The sequence below is a fragment of the Grus americana genome, chromosome 4 (genome assembly GCF_028858705.1).
Source record: "Grus americana isolate bGruAme1 chromosome 4, bGruAme1.mat, whole genome shotgun sequence".
NCBI classification, from domain to species: Eukaryota; Metazoa; Chordata; class Aves; order Gruiformes; family Gruidae; genus Grus; species Grus americana.
In genome coordinates, this window is record NC_072855.1 from 56,155,031 (window position 1) to 56,177,082 (window position 22,052).

The following is a 22,052-nucleotide window of genomic DNA, read 5'->3' on the forward strand; positions in this document are numbered from 1 at the left end:
TTGTGTTAGATCTTTCCTCTTAGACCCAGGTATCACCAGCATCCCCTAGTCTGGCCAGAAAGAGCACTCATGGAACCAGAGTAACCTATCATTTCACATTACTAAGGGTATCAGATTTTGGGCATCTATGAAAAATTTTTAAAAAAATATTTACGTGGAAGTCAAATATTACCATGTACTATAAAATGGATGAGGAAAGTCAAGTAACTATTTTTATAATAAATCACAGAGCAATTTGGTTTGGGGATAGAAAAATCACAGGACTATTTTCCAGTTATTTTTTCTAAATATGAGGTATGCTTCTCAAAATTCAGAAGGGCCTTCCTTCGTTCTGCCCTACACTAGAGCCTTCAACCTGACGTGCAAATTCAGTCAAACAATCCTGTAGAACAGACTCCTTTCCTGAAAATACAGTTGTTAATTCCATCCTAACTATAACTTCAAAGCAGAAAGCAACTGTTCCTTTCAATCTACTCTATTTTTCAGCAGTGCCTATCTTACATATTCAAGCTGAACACTTGATTTAAAAGACCAGGTCTGTGCTATAAATCCTTCCTGATATAATACTTCAAAGAATCACAATCCTAACTGACATTTTTATACCAACAGAAGGAGACTTTGTATTTCATTTAGGAAGCTGGGAAAGTTACAGTGGAGGAAAGCCTTTTGCCGATAAAAATTGCAGCTCTGTTGCAGATTTTTGTTAATACAGCGATACCAGCAAGTCCAGCTAGACTTTGCCTTAGCAGGGGGGAAAAGACAGGCATGCATAAAAGGTATAGCATAAGTTATTTTATTCTAAATGAACAGGAGATAACAGTCAGCCCATGCCAGAGGTGCAGATGTAAAAACACCAGAGTACACTTGAATCAGGCCTCAGAGATATTTTAAATGGCACTAGCTACCACAACTTAAAGAGAGATCATTTTTTTCTGCCTTTGTTCACCCCGTATGTGGTACCTAAAGTAAACTGCATAGTTCAGATATAAGCTCCTGAACTCTCACAAGCAAAACTATACGCATATTCAGAGGCAAGACAGAGGCAGCTAGTATCTTGAATGTTTCTGTGGGAGCAGGTTTTACTACTAGAGTGAACACTTTTCATAAGAGCACTCCAGCCATTAAAAGAATCTATCTTCACACTCTATTTCATAGCATGGGCAACATTTTTCTGATTAACATTTAGGAAGAAAACATGCCTTCTGTTCGCTAATGGAAATTGCTTCAGTGTTTTTTCCTACTGTACCACCATTAAAACCCCCCGTGCTAGAGAGGAAAAAGGATGGGCTGATCAAAAAGCATTAAGAGTTCTGGATTCATCCTCCTCACGCTGTTACTTTTTAAATTGCCCTGAAAGATGTGGGCACTACAAAGACAAAACCTTCCTTTTTTTCCTTCACGGAAAATAATAGTTGAAAAAATATGCACATTCTCCAGATAGCTAAGGCAATCCTGAGTGAATGAAACTATTCCTATGGATGTTTAAAGAAACTTAGCCTAAATTTTAATTGTGGAGAAGGGAGAAAAGGTATGGAAGATAGCTGCATGTATCAGCTTTACATGTATTTAAAATACAGGATGGCTAAGAAAAGCTGTAGCTTTCACCTACCTATGAAAGTCTGAGATGTTTTCATGTTTAGAGATGCTCCTCTCATCACAGAAGAAATCGAGAGGGGATTGCTGAGTGCTGGTCACAGACAGCAAGACTCGAGATCCTTTTCCAGTGCTCAGCCTGCGCCAGTTCTTGAGAGCCAAACCAAACCTGGAGCAGCTGGGATGAAGAGAGAGAGCACAAGCTGTGAAAAGAACAGCTCAGGGGTGCGAGCAGAGCTAGAAGACCTGATATTTTCTCAATTACCTGTCTTGCAGTTGGTAAAGCATTAAGCATAACCCACACACAGCTGGGACAAGTTTAAAGGAGCATAACAGAATCGGGCAAGATACGCAGAAATAGCTGAAGGAAGGCTTGTGGGTGTGAGCTAGGTCTAGTCAGCAAAAACCTGCGAATGCCTCTGCAGGAATCTCCTGAGAGGGTGTCACAGCACCTACAAACCTCCTTCATTACACTAGACAGGCTAAGCACAAGATAGTGCTGGGGCTGGGGTTTATGTTCTGCAAAATGAAGAGGCACAAAGCTGATCCCACCCTAGGTCCTGGAAGTGGGAATTTAACATGTTCACCTTGAACACCCACACATAGAGACAGATTCCTCTTCCTCCCTCCCTGCCCCCACTTCAAGTTCGTAGTACTATTAGCAGTTCGGCAGAGAACCCAAGATGCCGCTAGAACACAAGTCACCTTGGACACTGCTGATGTCTGGGCGCAACTCTGCCCTGGCACAGCTTCTCCTGCAATAATCCGGTGGCATCTGCTTCACTTGCTCCTGGAACCGAGATGCTAAGTAACAATGCAACGCACATATATAAACACAGATATGACAGTTCCCATCAAGGCTGTGTGGAATACGTTACTCAGCATAAGAAAACTCTTCCTATTCAGGGAAAAAACCCAAATTTTTTCATTATTCTTTATGAAAGCAAAATATGAACCCTCATTTTCATGAAGGACTAAAGGAATATATTCAGATTTCTGAGCAGTCTTTTAAATAGAAAAGTCCATACCATTAAAAATATTTTGGACATATTTTAACAGCTAACATACCTTAGATCGCTATTTCAGACACTTGCAAGTCCACAAAGGAACTACTAGAGGGGAAGAAAAAAATAAAAAGGAAGCCTGTAAGCTGAGGAGAAAGGAAAAGCATTTCTGAATACCTCTGCCCCCTGCCCAAATCAAACCAACCCTTTACCCCATGAATGCTATGGGAGGGACAGCAGCAGATTAGGATCCCCATTCCAGGTTACATGGATCCTAATGCTTGGCCTCCCAAGTTCCAGAGCCTGGCCCCCCCTCCTTCAGCCACTGTTGGCAGGCTAGCCAACCTGAAACCCAAGCAGGGAGCTTGCCGCAAGTCTTAGCGTTAATACGTATCTGACACTGAGCAACTTCAGAACCAGTGGGGTAGTTGGTAGTTTTTCCCTCTAATTACAACTCAAGGGATAAAACAGGTACCATTAATACAGCTGGGTAAGATCTGTGTCCTAGCGTTTCTTTCTGAGTATGCTTTTGCAGCCAGGAGATTGGAATCAACTTTCTATAAGCTCAAGAATCTTCTAAATCTCCAACATTTCCTGGCCCATCTCTGCAAATTGCATCTGGAAATCCAACCCTTCTCCCCAGGCTTAAACCCATCTACATACAAGCCTTGAAAGATCCAATGCCAATATCCAGTTAGAAGTTGTTCTGCAATACTTGCTAGTAAATTCAAATGCAGGGTCTTCGGGCAGTTTTGGGAAAGCACACATGATCAGAGTCTTCCCTATGAAACACAAATCACTGAGAGGAAGGGCAAAGAAACTGAACTTTTAGAATATACACAACCCATTTGCTACTTTGAGTATCATGAAAGACGACATGCACTTGTATGCATCTACTTCTGTTTCTATCTCCTACAGAAATTGCTGGAAATGATTTTCCAACTGATTTAAAAACTCTGCAATAGACATATTTTTTAAAAAGCAACATCACCTCCCCCACACCATTTAGAAACTAGCTGACAGGGCTAGAAAAGTGTTTTTATTTATCTGAAGTGTTGAACAGTGACCAACACAGTCACTAACTACTAAAGAGATTTCTGCCTTTGCTCCCTCCTTGTAAGAGAAAGTAGTAATTTTAAATAATAATCATACAGGCTATAGTAGAACAGTTAAGCGACTAGAGGCTTCATTTTCCAAGATAGGTTGGCAGGCAATACTACTTTGACACATGGAAGGCTTGTGAATTTTATAGTAATACTTAACAGCATGGAATACTTAGGTCATCAAAATAATCTTATGTGTTTCAGGTGTGCCAGAAAGGAAGCTAACTTATTGACACCTAAGACAATTCTCTTACTTTTCTTCTATTTTTCCTCTCTCACATTATCAAAGTAATATGGTTCAATCACACTGTGCTTTTAATTAAAATATACACTGCCTACCACTTATTTTCCATTCATATTCAACAGGACAATATTAAGGAAGCTTGAAAACACTGTTTTGGCTCTCTTCTGCTCTTTTTATAGTTTAGGGATCATTTATCTTCTGCCAATGTTCTTTTCTCCTCCCTCAGAATTACAGCACCACCGACCCATGAAGTTTCTCACTATATAAAAACAAAATAGGCTACTTAAATAATATTCTATTTCAAGTGAGAATTTTAACAGTTAATTTTTGAAATTGTTTAAAATAACGTATTTTTTTCCCTAAGAAACTGCAAAATTTGGGATAAACTTCATTAACTCTGCACAACATAGACAACTCTGAACAGGTGAAGCATTTCAAGTATTGGAAAACAAGGTGAAAGAAAAGCAGCAATGATTTCACAGATTAATAACACTTTTATTAATAACATTTAAGAATGACAGGTTCAGTAAGTTCAATTTATTGTGTCCACAGAAATCTGTTTTTTATACTCCAAAATACCCAACTTTTACAATTTCAAGTTTCAGTGCTTTGAGCTAAAAACCAGGAGCATACAATAGTGAATTCCTCCAATATATCCAAATTCATAGATTTGCGAGTCAGAAGGAATACCAGGATTAAGAAAGTTTGACCTCCTGTATAACGTAGGTTTTGGGCTTCCCTGATTTAACTACTGTTTCAGTCCAGTAACCGGGGGATTCAAGAAAAACACCAAATGCTGCTGTTTCACAGAACACAACCAACAAAATTGCCATACTACTTCTTGAGCTTCTTTTGGGCAGCCTTCTTCTTGACCATCTGTAACCTTTTCATAGCATTGAGCTGAGATTCCTGAGAAGTTGGGCCTTTTAGGGAGGTTGACTGATTACCAGTATCTGCCGTGGTTTTGCTTGCGCTGCCCCCGCTGTTACCTGCGGTCCCGCTGTTGCCATTCCCACAGCTTGCCTGGCTGCTGGTGCTCGGCGTAGTACTGCTGGGACTGGGAAGACCTACTTTGCTGACATTGTCACTGCTTACTGAGCGGCTAAGAGTGGTTTTCCCCAGCGTCAGAGGTGGAGGTTTCAGCTGAACAGGGTTTGTGCTGTTGTTGGCAGAAGCTATTTTTGACCCTAGTCCTGTTTTGGAAGTTGCCAGCCCTGACAAACCTACAGGTTTCTGGTTATTTGAAGAAGCTGCAGGTTTCCCACTGGCACTCTGTGCTGTTGATCCCAGTTTGGCAGTTGATGGGTTGGCAGAGGAGGTTTTGGCTGCAAAAGCAGCCCATCCTGTAAGGCCACTGGTTGCCGAAGAGGAAACACTTGTACTGGCTGAGTTCCCCGAAATTGCTGCTGAGGACTAAAAATAGATAAAGCATTCTTATTATAGTAGCATCTATTTGTGTAACACATCACAGCAGGAATAGATTGAGCCTCTGTGTCAGTTCTTTTCCCAAGAACACCCAGTGGACAATATTTTATCACTGGTTACTACCGTTAAAAGTATTAACAAGAAAAGGAAAGGATGCCAGGTGCAGACAACTTTTAATTTCCCAGCTACATAAAACCAATATTAACCTTTTCTTCCCTTTCTTCTATACAGTTAACAGGCTATCATATGGTATTGCAATTCCCCTCCAACTCTGAAAGATGGTTTAACTGAAGTAACTACAAAAAGCCCAAATTTGTGAAGTATAAAAAAGGGAGGCGAGCCACCACCTTTTACTGTTTACTGTTGTTACCTGGTGTCACTTTTTAACAAGATGACAGATGTTCAGACAAAAATCAGACCCTGAGCAAGTAGGTATTGCATTTATTATAGTCTTCTGGTCAAAGTAGCACCACCTAAACTTTTTCCTTTCCTTCCCTTTCCCCTTCTTGGTTCCTACCATCCTGTACCACAGACACAATTAAAAAAAAAAAAGTCACTGATTTCTTTCCTCTATTCTTCCCATTCAGGCAGACAAAAACCTCCCATAAACAAAGTTTCCTTTGCCTGCAAAGTGCTACACATTAACTGCAGTTCCCACACTCAAACCCTATCATCCCTTTTTCGGTTGGGGATAATACACACATGGAATTATCAAACCCTAGTTATACCAAACAGCAAAGTCAAAATGGAAATTCAGATCTTCTATTCAAGTAATACATCTTCCATAAAATATCCAGACAGTTTCTAAACAGTAAAGATGATGGCTAAAAATCAGGCATCTCTGTTACTACCTGTTTAGGCACAAAACTCTGCTGAGGTGAAAAAAAGTTATTCACAAGTATAAGTGCTTGAGAAATAGCTATCATATTATTCACAATGGTTCACATCCAGGCAGAGCAATGGCAAGCATAACTTTGAGCACATGAATAATTACTTTGACTGAGTCACAGATGTGTTTTCCTATGTAAGGGTCATGCTTTGTTAGACCACTTTACTACTTACTATGCTGCTTCTGGTTTACCACCTTTGACCAACTTGTGCTTGGAGAAGCGGAAACATGAGGCAACGTATATGAGCAGAGGCAGCCTCCTAAATTAATCTCAGCTAGGGTTTCCCTATTTCCATGAGGAGAAGCCTTTTAACTACCAAAACATGCATATGTTACTTGACCACAGGGAGCAAATCATATCTTTTATACAATTACGTGGATTTCTACTTGTATAAAATATCATTAAAAAATCCCTAGAGTAAATTCTGTTCTCTCCTTTGTAACATAAAAACACAGTCAAGAGCTGGATGCTTTAGGGACTCAGCTGAATGAAGTTTTTTCTTCCCACTCTTTTAGTGTTAATGCAAAACTACTGTGCTATAGTACTACTCAGTACACATAGTATAGCAGACTATTTTTGTTCATGGTTCTTGTGAGAAAAGATCAGTCTAATTAAAAAAATTATAATCTATGCAGCAAAATATGAACTCTTCCTCTAGAAAGTTTAAGTTACATTACCTTGACTTCTGATCTCTTGAATGCTAAAAAAGTGGGTGGGGTCTCAGGTTTTAACTTAATTTCTGGCTTCTTGACCAATGGATCCTTCAGGGCTGGTGCAACTGAAAGCACTGCAGGAGCTGGTTTTTGAGGCGGCTTTTGCGTCTTCTGAGCCTGTATAAGTGGCAGAAAACCCCCCAAAATTAGTTATGGGCCCCATAACATTGACTGTTTTGACTGTTAACAAAAAGCACAAGCATTATTGGATTGCAATCTACCCTTTGCCATTTCAAGCTGAACAGAGCTTGAGAAATAAGGTAATATGGGATATGGAGGTGGTGCTGAGTATGGTACTGGGGACAGAGTCCAGCCAAAAAGCATACTGAATAGGACTTGCTATTTCAGCATGGAAAGAGTGGCAGTGTTGACACTTAGGGCAGGAAAGCACGGGGCCTTCACAGAAATAAGGCAAAGACAGGTGAACTTGAAGAAGACAGGGCCATAATCCAGCAGTAGTGGAATGCAGGCTGCATGAGTCTGCTAAGTAGTGGCAGATGAAATGGTAGAATTTATGCTGAAATAAATAAAAAAAGGAAAGGACACATTGAAAAGAAACGTTGAGCAGCTGCAATGACTATCCTGTGCAATAGCTGACCTCAGGCAAACACTTCTCTGAGTTCAAGGCCTGATGATCACCAGAATAATCATGTACTTCAGTCACTGAAGATAACTCTTAGGCCAGGATCTTACATTGCCTTCTTTTCTAGTGTCTTAGTAGAACCATTACAATAGATAATAATTGACTAAGTTATCATAGAACAGTTCAAAACAGAACATATTTTCTGCTGTATGAAAGGGTTTGATTTTAAGATGTCAGAACTAAAGTCATGTGAACTAATGATTAATGTTTCATGCACCCAAAGATGCTTTCTAACTCTGATGTTTGTTTTTCACAATGAGATGAGCAGGATTCCTGTGGGATCAGGAATAATTAGTCTGTTTAGTCAAGAAATTAACATGCAGATCAATCAAAATAAAGGGATTTTTTTCCTGGAATGTGCTACCCTCAGCTTATTGTCGAGCCTGAGAACACTCAGCACTTAAGATCTGGACAGAAGTTCATAGTCTTGTCTTACAGGAGAACAATCGTTCATGTCTAAAGCTAAGAAGAAAACTAAAACTGTAGGGCTATTTGGTAGACATGTACTAAAACTGAGTATCACCTGAAATAAAAAAAAAGTTTTCATCTGCTGCTTACCAAGCAGAAAATAATCCTATTTCACTCTTCTTCACTCAACTTCTGCTTTTTAAAAAGCATTGTTTCAACAGCACGTTACAGAATACTCTGAGGTGCTGCATTAAAAAAAACACAGCTGCAGCAAGGGAAGCACTGCTGAGAAAAGTGATCCTTCAACATGTGCCAAAGATTTCTTCAATCTATAAATTAATCTATATATTAGAAATAGCCTGCTGTATTCAAATAGTTCTCATACAAGAGAAAAAAAAACTGACTCCTACCATTCTCTTCATCTGCCTGGTACAGCAGGCACAATACCATACAAGTCGAGGATCATTCACTTCCTTCTCTGTCACCTGAGGTTTATGGCAGTCCTGGTGGTAGAGATTATGGCACTCCTGACACTCGACTAGCTGATTCCGAGAAATAACTGTCATTTGCCTGCAAATAGTTAAGAACAGATTATGGGAGAAAGGACTTAAAGGATTATCCAATTGTTGCAAATTTTGCAAGGTTTAAGATAAAAACTAAAAATATTTTTGCTTTCACATATATTTTCTACCTGTGCAAATGAAATGTATTCCTTTTCTTCCTGAACAAGTTCTTTCTAACAGATATTTTAGAATTTCTGTATTTTTTAAAGGTGAAGTCTCTCAAGAAAATCTAAAACTTCTATATTATTAAAAATACGTACATGACACTTTTGATTTCCCTGTTGGATTTTTATATTAGAAATTTAAGTCTCACCTGCTTTGCTTCACCTGGGGACCTTACTGTATACCAATTATGACTTCCTCATTATATTAGCATATGAAGGCCTAGTCTGCATTTGGGTAATTTTGCTGTACGCTGTAGAGCGATACAGTTCAAGAACAAATAACTTCTCAGTGACAAGCCTGTAAGAGAGATTTCTGCTATAGGATTTAAAAGCATTGTCATCCAAGGTGTATACTACTTTAAGGATGTTTTATTAACCATTATTTTGGTCCTTACTACACAAACAGACACTTGGAATTCAAGATAATACCAGAGTCATGGAAAGATGGAATAGAAAGGATTAACTGTGCAGTTCTGCCTTGAAGCAAACATGTAAGCTGGTGATGAGGACTTAGTTTTGCGTGGGCCTCTGGTGAAAGTAATCACGCTGTATAAATGACAAATTAGTGATATACACATGACTGGGAGTATGTCTGTGAATTAGCCAAATACCATTTGCCTAATGATTTCTTCTTTCAGATGACAAATCAGGCTATTTAATTGCTAAGCTGCTTTTGCTCATATCCCCGAAGAGCAGGTACCCAGGTAACCATGGAAACTCTATTTGTAGATGGGTGGGGAAAGGTAATATCTTATTTCTTTATATAACAGGAAAATGAAGTCTGAAGGTATTGTCCATATGGATGCTACAACATTTTCTAAGAAATAGTTCTCTCTTAAATGGGCTATTTAAAAACAAAGAGAGAAACCTTTCTGAAATTCCAGAGCCCATCACTTTAGATCTAGGATATTTCAAAAGCCATTTTGTTTGTTTGTTATTCCTAAATAAACTGGGTCAGAACAAAACAGTGATGTTTCAACCCCATGTCTCAAGGGAGGCGATTCATCCTATTTTAAAATTACAAAGAACAATCCCAGACTGATTTAAAAAAACAACACATGAACTCTTCATGCCCAGAAACAAGTTAAACCTGACTTATTTTTAAATTATGCGATAACTCAGAAACAAACCTAATGATTTTTACCTTCAGAAAACAAACAAAAAAGCATTCATAAAAATTACGGTTGTTCTTTCAAAACCAAGGGTTTTTAAAGACTTTTTTTTTTTTGAGAGACAGTTCTCTATCATCTGCAAACTGCATGTAGTATTTCTTCATATAACTGAGGAGCCTTGTTTTTCTATAATCTGAAGGTACTGGAGAAGATGAAGTTACTTTAATGCTCCCTCACTCCTTATGCCTAACTTGGTATAAAACAACAAGAAGAAAAACGCCACATGCATCAACGTTCAATACTTCACTGTGAAAATACATTTGACAAATGCAAATCTTGAAGAAACATTTAATGTCTCTAGTTTTTACACACATAAAAAAGGAATAGTTAATATTCAAATACACTCTTTTGCATTTGTGAACCCACAGCTGGGTTCTTGTTAACTTATCTTCTTAAGCAATATAAATATAAACCCTTTGGCTGTGAACCCCACCTACTCTGCAATTAGACTTGATGTTTTCATTCAATATTGATTGAATAATTGATTGAGTTAAAAGATGTCATTTTCTAAACACTATTCATACTTCAGTTATTTTACAGAGTATCCAGTGCTTTTATATTTCATATGTACTTGGAGGTTGTTATTTTGGCTCAAGATGGCCAACCCCAAAAAGGGTCCACATGTTGAAAGCTGAGCAGTAAATAGTGGAATACTGTTTAACCAATGTATTGGATTCAGAAAGTCTGAAGCATGAGTACTCTGAAAAAACATCCTGTCCAGCGTGAGCTGGAGATCGAGAACTACATGACATCAGTTCCAGAAGGTTTCATGTAAAATGAAAACAAACCCTGACTGCCGGCTGACTGTTGCCATCCCCTCTCTAACGGGCTGTTTCCTCCCCTGCTGTGCTTCTCCCTCTCTCCGGCATCAGCTTGATGAGAGCTATTTCAGTTCCCCAGGACAGATGTGTCTTTTGCAAGAGCACCATGATTTTGTGACCACAATTAGCTAGAAGCAATGCCTTCAGCAGCCAGGTTAAACATCGATTGTGGAACAGCTAGCAGAATCACATACCTGGCCTATGCTTTTTCAAAGCAAACTCTTGGTCACGCTAGGCACGGCAATTGGCATTTTCTTTCTTTACTTTACTTTGCAGGCATTTCTCATTATGCCTTTGCCAGGGAAGGTGCAGAATTAATAACTCACAGCAGCTCAAGGCTGTCAAAACAAAACTTTTCTTTATCTCCTCCTGCCAAATCAGTTAATACCATACTGGTTTTAGTAGCATTTTAACATACTGCTGAACAGGGCTTTGTCCCTTTAGCAGACAACACAAAATGGAATTTGCAGGAAGAAAGGTAACATTGAAATATTTATTTCATACTTCAAATGTTTGAACTGTTCTTCCTTTTTCAATGTCTATAATAAGAAATTAAACATTTCAGCTAACACATTAGGATAATGTGACATGAAATCTCACCAGTCCACAATTGGGGAAATTTATCCTCCATGGACCAGAGATACCTCCTTATCTGCACAACAGGAACAACCATGGCAATGACTGAAGAACAAAATTATAAAGCACGGTTTCCCAACGGACTTAAGCTCAGCAAAAATACATACTGCTACCAAAAGGCCAGTCCCATCTTCCTCTTGTCCTGGCTCTACATTCCTGTATCCACACAAGTGCCAGCAAGAAGCATTTACACTCACTAAGCTGACTGAAACCTAAATCTACTGAAAAACCCAAGTGGAGAGTTGATCCAGAAGCCAATTCGGCTGATCACAAGCCTGTGTGGGCAATACACCCCCAAAACAGGACAGGGAAGGAGGTGCAATTGGGAGAGCCAAACTGTTTCTTTCAGCAGCAGTGGGGACTTACAAGGATATAAATCATCTGTGAAACCAAATCCCGATTCCTGCGATTTGATCCCAGGGTGGATATTCAAAAGTGTATTTTATACTTCTGTTAACACTAAATGTATTGTTAGCAGAATGTCACTGAGATCCAATTTTGAGGCCTTGCTGGAAAATAAAAAGAACCTGACTGCAAGATATAGTTACACTGTTAACTGAAAAAACATGGTTATGCATAAACTAATGTCAAATGATTATGAAAAGAGAAGCAACACATACAGATCTCATAATAATGCCACTAACAATGTTTTCAGAAGAGAACTGATTTTTTTAAAATGCTTATCATTAGCCATTAATATTTTGTTTTCTGATAATTAAAAAAAGTATTTGTCATGATAGGTTTTGCATCTTGTCTAGTTTTCTTATTTTTCACTTGACCTTTCCTGAAGAAAGGTTGGTTTTCTCATTAAAGGTTCTATTTTCAAGAAGCCATTCTTACTCATGAAGGATGCTTAAATGCATTATTAATTTCGGATATGCGCTTAAGTGATTTCCAGAATAAAAACTACAGGAAGCATTAACTCTAGTACACAGAAAAAAACCAAAGGTAACTACACAATTGCAATGGAGCAATGTTGACTTACCTGCAAACAACACAGGCTAATCCCATTTCCATAGCAAAGTCATCAGCACTGGTTTCCTCAAAGCTAGATAAATCAGGCATGGATAAATCCTTGCTTGTCTGAACCGTAATAGGAGAGGAACGAGCCTCTTGCTTCTCTAGTCTGGGCTTCTTTGGTGTATCAGCTCCTTCAGTGCTATCTCCTTTTATCTATTACACACACACATTGTGAAAATGTAAAAAGCTAATGGATACTATTAAAATGAGAAAATGACTGGAACAATTAGGTCATCAGTATAAGAAGGTGTACTTCACACAGTATACACACAACATATATTCCTTAGATACATAATTTCTTCAAAATACTTATGAACTATAAGCTCAAGTTCACTTTTTGTATTTCACCTCAAAATCCTTGAAAAAGCTGTGGGAATCCCACGTTTCAGCTTGCTACGTTTTAGTAACCTCTTATTACAAGGATATTTAACACACAGCATCATAAAATGTCTTGGATTGGAAAAGACCTTTAAAGGTCACCTAGTCCAACCCCTCTGCAATGAGCGGGAAAAACATTCACAGAATAATTATAAGACTTTTGTTGGATTGCCTAAATGGCAATAATGTAGCTCTCAGGCTATGCCCAGTTAGATGGGTTGACTCACATAAGTTGAAAAGGAGAGCTTTCGTCTAAAACATCTTCAAGTTTATTAACCAAGTTATTTCATTAGAGAACAAAAATCACTTACTTTATCAGCAGATCTCTTTTCTGTTTCTTTTTTCACCTTTTCAGATGCAGTGGGCTTGCCATTGTTGTTGCCAGCAGGCAAACTAGAAGAAGACTTAGGCTCTTGCTTACTGGAAATAGGTTTGGTAACAGATACTTTTGGTTGCTCTACTTCCTAAAAACAGAAACAAAAATTGAAGGCAAACCCTACACTTGAGTTACTTCCTAGTTTGCAATTAATTAGATAACAGGTTAGGCAAACAACATGTCATACAGCATTTTTTTTAACATTTCTTAAATATTTTCATATCACATCAACAAATTAGTGCGTTTAAGCTCTAGTCAATTATTAAAACCTCCCCTTATCACTCACCTTCCAGAGGAAAAGGTTCTCTTTTTCCAAAGACAGATCCTCTTTGTAACATTAATTAAAAAGGAAAACTTTTCTGCTTTTAAAATTCAAAGAGATAATGAACACAAATTTTCAGATAGTTCTGAGGACAAAATTCAATATAAGATGAAAACAGAAGTTGACATCTGATGTCACTAGACATCAATACTTCATTCCCTCATTGAGAAAAATATTGACTTCCGCTTAATCTCCATCCATATTCACTTATCAGATTAATCAATTTAGAACTCAACAGAAATCAATGGTTCTTATTAATGATGCATTAATATCAGCAATGGATAATAAGCAAATGAGTCTGAGTGATTAATCACAGCAATGTGCACGAGCAAGGTATGCCCCCCAGCTTGGTAAGAAGGGAGTAATTCTCTGCTGTGTACTGGGATGGGTCCTGAGCTTCAGCTCCCCCCTCCCGCACCCCGGTTTGCTGGTTTCCTGTTGCATCCAGAGTCAGAAATGGATTTCCTTATCTGCCCAGCTGTGGTGATCCTGTGTTTCTTACTCTGTTCTTGGATTTCTTGGTCAACCACAAATTAATCCTGCAGCCTGAGAATGCAGGGAAAGGAATTCCTGTACTTTTTTCCATTTCTGAGCTTTGCAGTCCTGCTGATCCTAGAGACACACTGAAAAGAGGGGAACAAAAGATTCCTTCCTCTGGCCTGAGTTTCAATCTCACCTGAGGGCAGGTAACTACCAGCCGAGCTGTTATTAGAATTGGCTTCCCAAGCCTCTTTATACTATTATTTGGCTCCCTGCTTCCTCTTTAAACTACAAACCAATGCTTCTTTGAGCTCTGATATGGAGGGCTCCTGAGAGTTGAGACACCTGTGTCAGAGGGAACTGCAGTTTAGGTTTCAGGGAGTTAACAATTTGAATAGAAAGGACATTACAAGTGTCACGTATACGGTAGTAGTAATAGTGCCTTTTAGTTATTTGGAACCACGTACACTTAGAAATGAAATATTACTATTGCATCAGCATATGGACCATCGTTAGAACATACCAGGCTGACTTCTAGGCATCCTAGGGGAGAACACTACCTCATTATCCATATGGCAATACGTAGCAAGATGAGAATGTCCCTGCTTGGTTATTTCCATGCATTAATCTCAGATTCAAATATTCTCTCTGGCAGGTGTTTAGCTATTTTCCGTAGATGAAAAATAATGTTTGTCCATTGGATGGCAATGGTTTCAGCCTGTAAATTATTTCTGCTTTAAACCATTTAGTGTTTTTCATTCTTATATGACTTCACCAATGCAATTTCAAGAAAAAGAGATCCAGCTTTATGAGTAAATAGCTTGTTTTGTTTCATAGTTGTCTGTGGCAAAAATAACGTGCATTTTAAAAACCTTCTATCTCCGATTGTAACTGGAGAAATCCATAATTTTGGGTTTATCTTAGACGGCGTGTATGATAGCTTACTAACAAAAATTCCAAAACCAATATAAAAGTGAATACAAAAAATACTATTACAAGGTCATGACACTTCCAATAGCGTTGAATATCTCTTTTACTGGTCTCAATACATCAACAAAGTAAAGAATTTTTTGGGGTTTTTTTCATTAACTTCAATTAATCAAATGGATTAGGTTGCATAAAAGAGAAATTATGAATATATTAATTACTTGTTCTTTCTCCTCAATTTCTGATTCTCTTTTAACTTTTCAGCTACAAAAGATGAACTAGGAATAGCTGAAGCTTTAAAAAAGCATACAAAAATGACCCACACTCCCCAATATCAATACCTTCTGAGATGGACGATAGCTTGAGTCAGTTCCTCTGGCCAATGACTCATCTAGAAGTGCTTTCAGCTTTTCAGCAGAGTCCTTACTCTTCGAATGTAAGAAGCTCAGGGCTTTCAAAAAAATGGGATCAAGCTCCAAATTCACTGTAGCAGCCATAGTGGTGCCTTTGGAGGAAGAAAAACAAAAAAAACAAACCAAAAACGCAGTGACAACTTTATTCATACGGAGCATGTGGCTAACCATCTCATAGAAGATTTTTTTTTAAATTAAATTATATTAAATCAGAGCAAGGATGATATGTGAATTAATTATTGTCATTAGAAGATGAATGTGAACTTCAGAGCTGTAGAACTTGAATTTGGCTTTACATCTGAAATGATGTCAAATTCGTTCTTTGGCATTTCTGATGTTCAGAAACTAAACTCATCATACTTAGATAAATGGATCAAATATTCCATATTCTTGATATTCCATACATACAGAATATTGAAAAGTATGCAAAATAAGTGTAAACTTCAAGAAAAGCAATTACTACCCTCCTCCTTAACATTATTTGCACATACAGTGATTTCTATCTCATTGCTCATTTAACAGAAAAATCTTACTTAAAAATTAACTTTTGAAACTTTGAAAAGAACAGCTCATTGTAACATAAAATATAAGAGATATAAACCAGCTAGCATTAAGATTTTTAATATATATATAAAATTGTAAAAATATATTATCCATTTTTAAATTTAGCTGAAACAGAGAAAATTTATAACTCAGACTGTGATTTATCCAAGTCCCCTTATGACAGCCTAGGTTTTCATGTCAAGTAATGATTATCCAGAGCTCTAAGATGCCATAGTGTCAATGTAAATGGAATAAAATGAGGAAGAGCAGAACAAATTCAATAAAATGTTTGCTTTATAGCAATACATGCCTGCACTCCAGAGCCTTCTCCATTAATTTCTTTAACAAAAGCTCTAAGGAACTGCTTTTACATCAGAAATTGTCCCTACAAAGATAGGTATCTCTCTAACTTAATCAGTAATTAATAATTTAAGAAATAACATGGGAAGGGAAGCTTCCTACTCTTTTCCAAAATGGATGAGAAGTGGTACTGTTAATAATCCATTCAAATCTTATTTGAAACACATCAGGACTTCTTTTCTTTTTTTAAATACAGCAATCTAGAAGACATTCTTGAAAAGGCTTTCATCAGTTCTGCTCAAAAGCACTGCCTGGACAGCTTTTTCAGCTGCAGCTTCCAAGGTTTTGTCTGATGAATTCCTTTTGATATTCAAGGGAATGAACTTTTACCTCTCTGGCCAAAACACCAGCAGTGGCAGCCTGCTCCCTCAACACTTGCCTAGAAGCCTCCAGGAACCTTTATCTCATGCTGAGCTTTCACGAGACACCAGAGAATCGGCTCGACTAAAATCATCAAGGGGTTTGACATTCAGTAGACTTCATAGGGATTTTATCAATGGACTCAGCAGAGAGTTAAGAATCCTCTTCAAGAGCTTCTTCTCTCTTCCTTAATCTTTGCTACTTGTCAAATCATTTTCTGGTGGCCACAGAACTTCTGCTAGTAAGTACTACACACCAGTTACTCTGCTTTTTCACTGATCAAACAGAGACTGCAGTGCAAGCCCCATCCAGCCAACTCAGTCTCCCTCTGGTGTTTACTAAAAGTGAATTCAATGTGCGTGGCAAGTACATACTCTCTTCTTTTATGCATCTACCTCTGATAAATTTTCAGGCTGTTCCTGAGTTCTGTGGGTAGGCTATCTCTTCCATTTCTTTGTTCTGTGAATATGCCTTCCAAGTTTCAGTACTATATAATCTTAAATTAGGACTCTGCTAAACCCCCTGTTGAATGAAAACAGCAGAATTAAACCAACATTTTCAGAAATTTGGAATAATTTCCTGTTAAAAAAAAATCCTGTAAGTCTTTTCTAAGGCTTCTTCTAGCAATAAATACTTGTGTGCATAACGAACATGTAGCCTCCACAGTCATTAGCAGCCAATTCAGAATGCCTGTATTATTCAGAGAACAAGTGTAAGCATACTAATTCCATTTTCATCTTTCTGAAGGTAACACTTCCCAGATTTATTTCTAGCTCTAGCTTTTTAAAGGTATCTATTGTAAAGGAGCTGTTAAACTCCAAATTTCAAAGGGGTCCTCTGTATTTATTTTATTTGCGTATGAAATTGCAGCAATTTTTTCTCTGTTCTCAAGGGTAAATTGTAACATCATAGGCTACTGCTGTTACAACTAACACATCACAAGAAATTTATCATGAGAAGGGAGGGGACTGGGCTTATTAAAGAGTTCAAGTATACTCAGTTTAGGCATACACTGTCTTAAAACCAGCATCATCTGAAAAAGGTAAATTGATAAATATGCTCTCCTTACTGGACTACAATAACACAACTGTCAAACAGGCTCATACCAATACCTGGCCTGGTCCAGAAGGCAAATTATTGGTTTTGACTTTCGTGTTGAAGTGGAATCTTTATACAGAAAATAATTCAAATGTTTACGAAAAAGAAGCAGGAAAAAAGTGAGTATAGCACTGGCTTTTATGTAGCAGTTTATAATGCAGCTGGGCAATTACAGGCTGCATTATAAACCTTGAGCCCAGAGCAGAACTTGTTTTACACATAGTAACTGAAAGGAACACACAGACAACTCATGAAGCAGGGACAGGAACTCAAGTGCAGCCTCTTGCAACTAAGCATTAACCCATTTGCCCAGTCCTGAAAACATCTTCCTCAACCTAGGTCTCTTTTTGACATTTCTTCACTATTGTATAAGGATTGCTCAATGACTGGTAGACAAGACCAAATATAAAAGGTAACAAAACTCTCTGAAGTATGTGAGATAATATGGACAATCATGGAGTAATCTCCCAAAACGGACTATTCTCAAGTCATTTAAATCTCCGTGGGGGGAAAAAAAAATTAGTTAGTGGGTTGCTATTCTTTAAATGTCTAAGAATTTTTTGAGTCTCTCATTTCTTAGAGCATACTACGGTCTTCTGCCAAATACATACAAACTTAACTGAGCACCATCCAGAACATGTAGTCTTCCAATTTAATAGACTTCTTAGATTTACAGGGTGTAAGACCCCTTTCTTTTCATTTATTTGCCAGTTATTATTTTGCATGCCTACACATGTATTATCATATTCATCATCACTTTCAGTTAAATGGATATACTCACGTTACATTTTCAGATATGGTCATATTTTCATCCATCCGTTTCTGAACTCCTATTTCTATTATTTTCTGAGACAGGTATACAACTGAAAATATTTTTCCAAGGAAGTGCACACCTTCAAGTTATATTGCAATGCTATTATCAAACCCATTCTTTATAAACTCAGCAATACTTTTATTTTTCACTGACACTGATGATTAAAAGGACTTTTACTCACATATCCTTTCCAGCTATCTTCAACATCTGTAGCAGTTAACTTAAAACCCAGTAACATGAATCCAGCACAAAATTCCCTCCCAATGCACTGCAGTATGTTCATTAATAAATAATGTAACTTATCACCATAATATCAATTCACCTCTCTCCCCTTTGGACGCTTCTGTTCTTCAAGATTTTTCTCTCTTCCTGACTAATCTAATACATGTGACAGTGGCAGATTTTGCTTATTTACGAATAATGCCTTTTCCAGATCACTTTCTGATTTAATGTCTTAATAAAGTAGATTAAAGAAAATCTCAAAAGTAGGAAAAAAATGAACTTCTATTTTCAGCTTTTGTTTTAGTATCTTAATCAAGACTTCATTCATGACAACATTATTTCTCAGTTATCTCCCATGAGAGGTATTTCAAAATTCACACACTTTAGTAGTCTGGACAACTGTATTAATCACAACAATTGCATTAATCAGCTCTTATTTATTTGACATCTTCTCCAAAGAATTTTAGAAGACTGGAGTAAAATCTTCTGCTATGGAGTTACTAGTACTGGTATCCTTCATTTTACATTCTATTCTACAGCATATTTTATACTGTATATTTAAATTAATATTTAAATCAATATGACAGAAATGTGTTTATCCATAACTTCTAAGATTACACTATTCCCCTGTATTTGCTGTTTTCTACTCCTCACAAACAGTATACTATTTAAGCATCACAGAATCTTTCCGTTTGGAAGCGATCCCAAGTGGTCGCCCTGTGCAGCCTCCCGCTCAAAGCAAACACTGAATTCAGACCAGCTTGCCCAGGACTCTGTTTGGTTGGATACTGAAAACATCCAAAGACAGGAATGTGACAAACCTTCAGGGCAGCCTGTCCCAATGCCTAACTATCCTCATTTCCTTTGAATTGAAACCTCCTCTGTTTCAACTTGTGCTGTCTCTCATTCCTCTGCTGTGCACCTGAGTAGAAAGACTGGCTCTATTTTCAATAATGTCCTCTTGGGTATATAAAGGCTTCTATTAGGTCCCCCTGAGCCCACAGGAGGTGACATACAACACTCCCTTCATCTTCAGATCTAGTTATTTTGTCATAGAGGACAATCCAGTTGGTCAGGCATGATTTATCTTTGGTAGATCCCAAGCTGGCTATCCCCAGTCCCCACCTGCTCCCTATGCCTACAAATGGAAGGAGGGAGTCTGTAGTTCTCTGGATTGTCCTTCTTGCCCTTTTTGAAGACGAATGTAAGGTTTGCCTTTCTCCAGTCTTCAGGGATCTCCCCCCAATCTCATGGCCTTTCAGAGATGACAGAGAGTAGCTTCGTGAAGACACTGTCAGCTCTAAGCACCCTTGAATACAGTCCACCTCAGCCCATGGACTGTCAGGTAAACAACCCCTGCTTCAATCCTCTTCCACAACTTGTAGTTCCTCCTCTCCTTGAACTCTACTTTGTGGCAAAAGGCCTGGGAGACCTTATTGGTGAAGTCTGAGGCAAAGACGACATCGACCATCTCACCCTTACCTGTGTCTGCTGTCACTAAAACACTTGTCCGACTCAGGAGCAGCACCATATTTTTCCTTGTGAATCCTTTTCCTGATAAACAGCATCTTGTTACCATTGATATCTCTTGTTAGTTTCAAATCTAGCTTAGCTTTGGCTTTCCTAACACCATCCCCACATGCCTCAGCAATATTTCCATATTCCTCCTTTGCAGCCTGTGTCTCCACCTCCACCTCCTGTATATGTCCTTTCGGCACTGGAGCTCTGCAATGAGTTCCCTGTTTAATCAAGCCCTTTCCCTGTTACATCTGCCTTACCTTTCTACAAAATGTTTTTGTTTTCATTAATAGTTGTGTTGCCGCAAAAATCAGTTTTATAAAAACCCACTTACTCAAGTAAGTGAGATAATGATACCTATGCAATTGAGATTTTCTAATCCTTGCTACCACCGAGCTTAAATATTCTGCAAAAATGGGCCTGAAGATGCTGTTTAAACAGATGTTACTGTTCATTGGCTTAAGTCACTAGTAAAGTGATTATATCTCCATTATCGCTTTTACCTTTCTCTAATTCAATGCCTCCTGAGATTTATCAGGTTTATGAATTCCCTAGATATCACCTTCCTGGTGATTTCTTGGTGGAAGAACCAAATTTTAGTTAAAACTGAGTTTCTGAACTAGTTACACTAAAGCCACGACCTGATCCTTTGCCACTTACTTGCTGCAAACTTCTCCCTAGTGTTTCCTTTAAGAATGAAGAAAAGGCCTCTCCTCTGAAAGTCACTCTTTAAAAATAAAATGCTTAAGAGAATAAAATGCCACCATCTTTTAATCTAAAAAATATCCTATACTATTGTTGAAACTTATATGCCCTGTATTACGCATACATCACCTCTCTTTGCTTGGCCTGTTTCTCCCCAACTGCCGCCCCCACCCGCGGGCCAGCGCCACCTTCCTCACGGAGCCGCGCCCGGTGCCAGCCCCTGTCGCAATGGAGGAACTGAACCTCCCCGGTTCTTCTCACACCGAAGTCAAACGCCCGGACCCGGCGCCTCCCGCCCGAGAGCGGGCTGGGCAGCTCCGCACGCCTCAGCGCCCTGAGGTGGAAACCCCCCGCCGGCGACGCTGCCCTGTGGCTCCTGCCCTAGCAGAACCCGACACAAGGCTCCGGGGACTCTCCCACAGCCGTTACCGCCTTGGCCCGATTTCCTCAAGGCCGCGGCACCGGCGCGCCCGTGCGCCCAGGAGGGCCCGTCCTATGAGACGGCGGCAGGAGGGGCGCCAGCACCCACAGGGCCGACGCAGCCACCTCCCCGCCACGCCGGCTCCGCCCTGGCCCTCCCCGCGCCACACAGAGACTCAACGCTCGCCCCGCCCCGGGACCGGGGATAGCATCCGCCAGGCGTGAGCGTGGACTCCCTTCTTCCCGGGTCGCGTCGAAATCGTGTCTGCCGCCACGGAGCCGCTCACCGCGCTCTTACCGGTGAGGAGGAGGCGTACGGGGGTAGCCACCGCCCGGAGCCGCGTTCGCCGCCGCGCCGGTCCCTCCGCGCAACCAGGGCTCGAAGACAGCGGTTCCGGGTACGCGCTCCGCGCTGTGGGCGGGGAGAAATGAGCGGGCGGGGGCGGGGCCCAGCGAGGCGCGCGCGCAGGAAGGGGCGGAGTCGGGGAGGAAGCGGCCGAGCCGGAGAGGGTCAGGTCGGGCTGGGCTGGGCCAGGCCGCGTGCGGGGCCGGGAGAGTGCTTGCGGGCGGGGCGGGGTAAGCGGCGGTTGACGCCTGCCTCACGCGCGGGGGGACGGGACCGTTGCGGGAGGGGCGGGTCTTATTGGCTCGTGGCCGTTACCAGACTGCGGCGGCGGCGGCGGGGAGAGGCCGGCTGCCTGAGGGAGAGCAGCCGGT

At 39.6% G+C, this 22,052-nt stretch overlaps 2 protein-coding genes across 15 annotated transcripts in view; one reads left to right on the top strand and one right to left on the bottom strand.

Moving 5' to 3' along the window:
- Nucleotides 1-4,418: 4,418 nt before the first annotated feature.
- INTS12 (integrator complex subunit 12) lies at nt 4,419-21,744 on the bottom strand. 6 transcript variants are annotated; one of them, XM_054823448.1, is made up of 8 exons: nt 20,175-21,013; nt 18,438-18,519; nt 15,224-15,387; nt 13,089-13,241; nt 12,365-12,552; nt 8,434-8,593; nt 6,937-7,089; nt 4,419-5,357 (listed from the first exon to the last, which is right to left on the bottom strand). In XM_054823448.1, the coding sequence occupies exons 3-8, from the start codon at nt 15,377-15,379 to the stop codon at nt 4,779-4,781; spliced, it is 1,389 nt and encodes a 462-aa protein (XP_054679423.1). In that variant the 5' UTR covers nt 15,380-15,387; nt 18,438-18,519; nt 20,175-21,013; the 3' UTR covers nt 4,419-4,778. The 6 variants fall into 6 exon arrangements, with proteins under 6 accessions (XP_054679423.1, XP_054679422.1, XP_054679421.1 ...); XM_054823447.1 differs by having other exon boundaries at nt 18,438-19,627; XM_054823446.1 differs by having other exon boundaries at nt 18,438-18,923; nt 19,482-21,013.
- GSTCD (glutathione S-transferase C-terminal domain containing) overlaps nt 21,528-22,052 on the top strand; it is a 74,178-nt gene continuing 73,653 nt past the window's right edge. For 3 of the 9 annotated variants that reach the window (XR_008576806.1, XR_008576807.1, XM_054823435.1), the window contains exon 1: nt 21,609-21,733. The gene's annotated coding sequence lies outside the window, so the exon portion shown is untranslated. Of the gene's footprint in view, nt 21,734-21,814; nt 21,851-22,032; nt 22,051-22,052 lie in introns of those variants that run through there. The other 6 variants (XM_054823436.1, XM_054823442.1, XM_054823440.1 and 3 more) reach the window with 5 other exon arrangements.

What these genes read in the sequence shown, in the direction of transcription:
- INTS12 (XM_054823450.1), bottom strand. Translation starts at nt 15,379, where the DNA reads ATGGCTGCTACAGTGAATTTGGAGCTTGATCCCATTTTTTTGAAAGCC. An exon ending in AAAAGAGATCTGCTGATAAA is followed by an intron (nt 12,553 to 13,088) that starts GTAAGTGATTTT and finishes TGTGTGTAATAG; the next exon opens with ATAAAAGGAGATAGCACTGA. An exon ending in CCAGGCAGATGAAGAGAATG is followed by an intron (nt 7,090 to 8,433) that starts GTAGGAGTCAGT and finishes CCACTTATACAG; the next exon opens with GCTCAGAAGACGCAAAAGCC.